This window comes from Pseudochaenichthys georgianus, chromosome 6, assembly GCF_902827115.2.
Source record: "Pseudochaenichthys georgianus chromosome 6, fPseGeo1.2, whole genome shotgun sequence".
NCBI classification, from domain to species: domain Eukaryota; kingdom Metazoa; phylum Chordata; class Actinopteri; order Perciformes; family Channichthyidae; genus Pseudochaenichthys; species Pseudochaenichthys georgianus.
Genome location: NC_047508.1, coordinates 30,133,601 through 30,139,639, shown reverse-complemented (window position 1 = coordinate 30,139,639; position 6,039 = coordinate 30,133,601). Strand labels below are relative to the sequence as shown.

General features: G+C 40.4%; 1 protein-coding gene across 1 annotated transcript; it reads right to left on the bottom strand.

Annotated features, from left to right (window-relative positions):
- Positions 1 to 21: 21 nt before the first annotated feature.
- LOC117448487 (sodium/potassium/calcium exchanger 1-like) lies at positions 22 to 5,389 on the bottom strand. The gene is made up of 9 exons (XM_034085799.1): positions 4,376 to 5,389; positions 3,566 to 3,625; positions 3,172 to 3,280; positions 2,123 to 2,203; positions 1,706 to 1,788; positions 1,243 to 1,515; positions 1,062 to 1,151; positions 425 to 591; positions 22 to 305 (listed from the first exon to the last, which is right to left on the bottom strand). Exons 1-9 carry the CDS (start codon positions 5,387 to 5,389, stop codon positions 56 to 58), a joined length of 2,127 nt encoding a protein of 708 aa, XP_033941690.1. The 3' UTR covers positions 22 to 55.
- Between the last annotated feature and the right edge of the window lie 650 nt (positions 5,390 to 6,039).

Here is a 6,039-nt window from a genome sequence, read left to right as displayed (position 1 = left end):
GTTATTCCCTTTAGATCACAATAAACAGAATGCTCGTCAGCTTCTGCTCACACGTTCAGATGGAAACAGGGCAGACAATGATGCGATCCTCCAGCATCACACTAAGCACCAGGAAGACAAAGTAGAGCAGGAACATGATGAAACCCAGCCTCTTATTCAACTTCCAATTACAGGATGCAATTGAGATGATGACAAAGAGGAGCATGATGAAGAGCAGCACGATGGCACAGAAGAGCCCGTTGCTGCTGACAGCCATTGGAGCAAAACCGTGGAACGATGAGTAGAGGAGCCATGGCACTGGAAGACTTATGAAACAAAGTGACAGAGCGAGAAACACAGAAAAATAGGAGACCATGGAATTAATCATCTGAGTGTTCATGAGAACTTTTTTGTATGATCGTGACACGAGGATATTGCATCTCACCCCACTGTGATGTCGAAGATGTTGCTGCCCACCGAGCTGGACACAGCCATGTCCCCCAGGCCTTTACGCGCCACGATCACACTGGTGATGAGGTCAGGGATGGAGGTCCCTGCAGCCAGGATCGTCAGGCCCATAATCTCCTCTGAGATGCCGATGGTCTCACCCACCTACAGGGGCAAACTAGAGTTACATGTTCATAATACATGCATTATGTAATAGAAAAGCAAAATGGACATCTACATTCATAAAATGTTGTTTGCCATTATAAAAACAATGTTGATGCAGTTAATCACAAAATATCCTGATTCAAAATACCTTTTAAAAGATTAAATTAGTTCAATATATTATTTTTCATTGGCCCAAACTACTATAATGTGTGTACAGATGATGACATTTTGGTTGGTTATTACTTAATGCAAGTGTTATTATTATATTTTCATTAAAAAGATAGAAACTGGAGAAATGTGTTACATATTGCTTTCAAGTTGTTCATTATAAACACAGCAGATAAGTACAACACGTGGGTGTTATTATGTAATGAAATTCAAATGTATTAGATTTTGTTTGTATTACATAATAAGTTGTGTCCATTTTCACATTTCCTATTCAATCTCTAACCTAAACTCCAGTAGCTGACCTGATGGGCCCACCAAACCATGAAGTAGGAGAAAACGGCAATCCAGATGATAGAGCCCAGAAAAGTGGCGACAAAGAAATGTCTGGATTTCTGTTCAACAAAGTAAGAGATGTTATATCAAAACACAGTGTGGAGATATTAAAGATACAACAGCTTGTCTCAGAAATGCTTCTGTCTTTACCTGGTTGCGAACATCTGGAACTGTGAGCCACAGAGGGAAAATGATGGGCAGCAGGAAGAGGTAGGTGGCTTGTTTACGTCGTGTTTCAGGCCACTCTAAAGACAAAGGCTCATCTTCTTTCTCCTCTTCTTCTTCATCGCCCTCCTCCTCCTCATCTTCTTCTTCTTCTTCTTCTTCTTCTTCTTCTTCACTGGACTCTTTGCTATCTTCTTCACTGTCATCTTCCTCACTGTCAGAGCCTCCTGACCCATCCTCTCCTGTTGGCACATCCTCCTGACATGCATGAAGAAATCATGATGAACAGTCGAAGCAGAACAGAAATAAAAGAACAACCAAAAGAAGCCTAAGGTAAGAGACCTTTGCTTATAGTTGTTGCTACATACATTTTGACTCTTACATAGACAGGTATCAAAGACTGACTTCTGGGCTTTTTAAGTACCACAAGGAACCGGGTAGAGAGTACCTTCTTGTCCTCTGCGTGATCCTGCTTATCCGGTGCTGGGGCCGCCTCTCGCTCTTTGGTCGCCTCAGATTTATCTCCACCATCTGTGAAAGGAATCCCAAAAATGTTGTGCATTTCCCTGATGTCTCTTTAGCTTTCTGAAACACTTCCGATTCCAAGTCTTTAGGGCCAGTCATATGGAGAAATGCAGTGAATTTGCTGTTACATGATAAATGATGTTATCCTTGTGGCAACTGAATTAAATGAACTGTCTATGAATATGTATTTGGATGTTATCACACACTCCTTTAGGCCATTTGCTTAGTCTTTACCACCCTTTGTGTGTTTTTGTAAGGGTATATTGTACCTGTATGCAACTTGATATTCTATTTTTTTTTGTCTGACCATTTGTCTGACCATTACATCATTCCACATTACCTTCACGTTTGTCTTGAGTTTTGTTCTCTGTCGCCCCTCTAGCCACATTATTCAGCGTCTCAGCCTTATCCTTAAATTTCCCTGCAAAAAATCAGAAATAAACTGAAGATTATACGAGGAACAAATTCAATTTCACAGGACAATGCCCTAAGCCCTTAATAAGTTAAGCATTTAAAAAAACTGGCAGTAAAACATAATAACCTGCAACAGCATCAACATATTTTCTGCAGCACAGAGCAACGTCATGAGAGGACAAGTCCTACAATAAACAGCCATCATACGGTACAGAAAGTATGCTCTTACCATTTGTTTAAAATGGACAAGTATGTATTGTTTTTATTAATAATTTCAAGAATTTGCTGTCCCTTTACCACGGTCTCTCAGGCGATATACTCCCCCCTCAAGTAAGCATAATTTATAACAGAGGTCGATATTGATTACCATGCAGTACACGGTATCAGAACATACATTTTTATATAAACTTGATTTGATATAACATTTAAAGCATGTCTTATTTTGGAGTCAGGCTGATACATTGGCTTCTGGCTGTGATCCAGAGTTTGTGGCTCTTCAAAAGCTTATTATTGTGTTGGAGTGTTTGCTGCCTGGAGGCCTAAGAGGTATCAAACCAGGAGTCAGAGCCAACAAATGTGGGACACATATGCACATTGTTGTACGAGACACGACTAACTTCTCACGGAAAACCATTTGAAAAGCTGTTAAGGGTGAGTCTTTCCTCCCATTATTTGACCAGCCTTATATACAGATAAATGAGTAAATGACTAAAGGTGAATAACAATAATCTGTTGGCAGAGACAGCTGTGTTTTTTGAGTTTTTTTCCACTGTGGGCCCACACCAGATGCCACCATAGACCAAGGTATTTATCTGCTTAGTATACATCTTAATTAAGTGCTGTCTTCATTTGGGACACGCTAATCCATTTCCAATAACAAGGAGGAGGTAGTTGCCAACCACTCTATACAGGAGCCCTTCGAAAGGCACACAATGAGCAAAGATGAGGGCATCAGTGTGGGGATATGGCACTCACCCTTTCCTATAGGGTCCAATGTGTGGATCATGAGTTGAAAGACGGTGTTTCTCATGGTGCTGTTGTGTAAAGAAGCTGAGCTCCCCCCTCGCTGAAGGGATGGCTTCAACTGGGAAAAGAGAGGGCCGATGACACGGTAGCTTCTCATAATTGCAAACAATGAAACATCAATGATAGAGAATCGTGTTGTCGTGGATGCAATGCTTTTGTTTTTTTCTTAATAACATAATGAAGCAATTGAAGGAAGGCTTGTTTACTCCAAGTTACCATAAATGCAACTACAGAAACGTCAATAAGATGTAGGATAACATGTAGAATTGAACATTGCTAGTGTCTATGAGGATATGGTTATTTGTGTCTTTCTTTTTGGAGTTTATAATTAGTTTTTTTTTACCTTTAACAGATTCTTGTCCCTTTGAGCAGGAAGGGCATTATGTTCAGCATCGCCGTTTATCTGCATGGAACAATGTTTTTAACATAGGAGAGATTAACCAAAGTTTTTTTTAAATATATGTCAAAAACAACTTAGGGAGTCTTGTTTGTGTTATATGTCAGAATAAAAAGATAAAACTCTGTTTCATGAACAGGATTATGATTTTATGAAATCATTCCTCGTTCAATTACATGAAATACAAATAAAAACCCTCTAGGATGATTATGTATGATGTAATAAAGCATTTAAAATATATTAGATAATTACATTTGCTGGACATACAGCTCCATCAGTAGAACCGTGTGTGCTCATAATGTAGAGCTCCAGATCCTCAAAGGATTAGTTTATGTCATTGATCAGCTTTGGATCCACTAAAGCCTTTGCTAGAATCATTTCACTCTTTGACAAGATTTGCATACAACTCCACAGGTTGCAGTAGACATGTCACGAGTGATGAGTAATGTGACTTTCTGTTACCATAATAAACTACACTGAAACAGAATGATGAATGAGGGGAAAGGACACGTTTCAAATTTAAAAATGTTCTTATGTTTTCTGGACTAAACATATCACAAGATTTGCAAACGTGAAACTCATGACGAGATTTTTTTGTCTTCAATAGTTGGACATGTTGTTATTTGAAGCTCCATAGATTTGTTCTCAATTGCATACTGTGGTAATTAAAAAAGTATGTCACACAACAACATTGTTGTGTCAATTAAGGACATGAAAAACTCAAATTAAGATCAGAGTCATTTTCTGAGTGCTTACCTTTCCAGGTTCCCCTACAGCAATTCTCACAATGTTCTTGTTTTTGAAGAGTAGGGACTTGAAGGTTTGTTCAATTTGCACATTAAACTTCATGAAAATCACATAGACAGTGTAACAGGCCAGCAGCATCAAGCTCTCCCACCACATTATGACATTATCCAGGAAGAAGATGATGAGTAAGATAAGGCCGAATATGTAGAAGGATCCATCTCTGAAAAGTGGCCACCAGGTGAGATGAAGTATCTCCCGTGAAAACAAAGCACACATCCCGATCACAAACAAAATGTTGAACACAGCTGAACCAACGATTGTGCCGATACCCACATTGCTGTGGGCGATGAAGACTCCTATGAAGGAGGTGAACAGTTCGGGGGCAGAACCTCCAGCAGCCATGAAGGTGGCTCCTGCTACATCTTCAGAGATGGCTAAAGTCTCTGTGATCACCCCCAGCGCAGGAACAAAGAACTCATCACACACTATTGCAAGTGAAATGAACATGTACAACATCCCAAAAACGTGGAGGATCACCCAGCCTCGTCTACGGTCTTCAACAGAAAATAGATCTTCAGGGTAGTCTCCCTTCAAGTATGGAGCTTCACTAGGAAGAGTTGGAGTTGGTGAGGGTGTCTCCTGTGGAGGCTCAGGTGCCACAAAGATGCAATGCACCATAGTCCGTTTTGTAGTTGGTGATAGTGGAGGTTCAGTGGGGGTGAATGCTTCAAAATTTGAATTTATATCCGAATGTGCCACATGTATCTCTGGCGTTGTTTGATCTGTTGGCTCAAATGTATGTGTTGCAGTGAGAGGTTCCTCCGACCCCTGAGTCTCTACTGTGGCCTCATTGACCCCTTCTGTTGAACCTTCTCCAAAAAAATCCTCTCCAATCTGAGGCATTGGCAAAGGCTTGTACAGTCTGGCACTGATAGTCAGCTGGTAGAGTGTACAAAGAAAAACCCCAGAGAGGAGAAACAGGACCCGGCAGAGCTGTAGTCGCTTCCTCCTTGCACAAAACATTTCCCCTCCAAAGCAGTGGTGATACTGGCTATGGAGACACAACAACTCCAGCTCTCTCGCCAGCAGACCATGGGGCGACAGAATCTAAAACTCTGGTGGCGTGATTCATGGCATCCTCAATCCCTTGGCAGCCTGTTGTGTTTCGAAAGAGGCATCAGAGACAAAATGATTAGAAAGCAGGTTGCAAAGAATTAGGTTTCATTTGAAAACATTAGAACTATTCCAACAACCACCGGACTATTAAATCAATGTCTATCATAGTATTAGTGATAAGCTCATTTAGAAGCAGCTTTATCTGCATGTTGGTGTTTTTTTCCAAAACAGAATGAATAAAAGGAGAGAGGTGAAAACAAGACAATAAAATAACCATTCAAATAAATGTCCCGTAGAAAGGGGTTAATCTAATTTCTACACAAATCACACAGAGAAAAACGCAATGCATTTCATTTAAAGAGGCAGATTTACCACAGAACCAATGTCTTCCAGAGTCGAGGGTGAAACAATATCTAATGCCAGATTTCCCCTGATGGTTATTGTGGTGCAAACAAGTCCAAACTGATGCAAATGGCTGCAGTGCTATGTAGGACACTGGACGAGTCTTTACAATGGCTCAGCATAATACCTGAAGTCTTCTAAGAGGATTATATCCA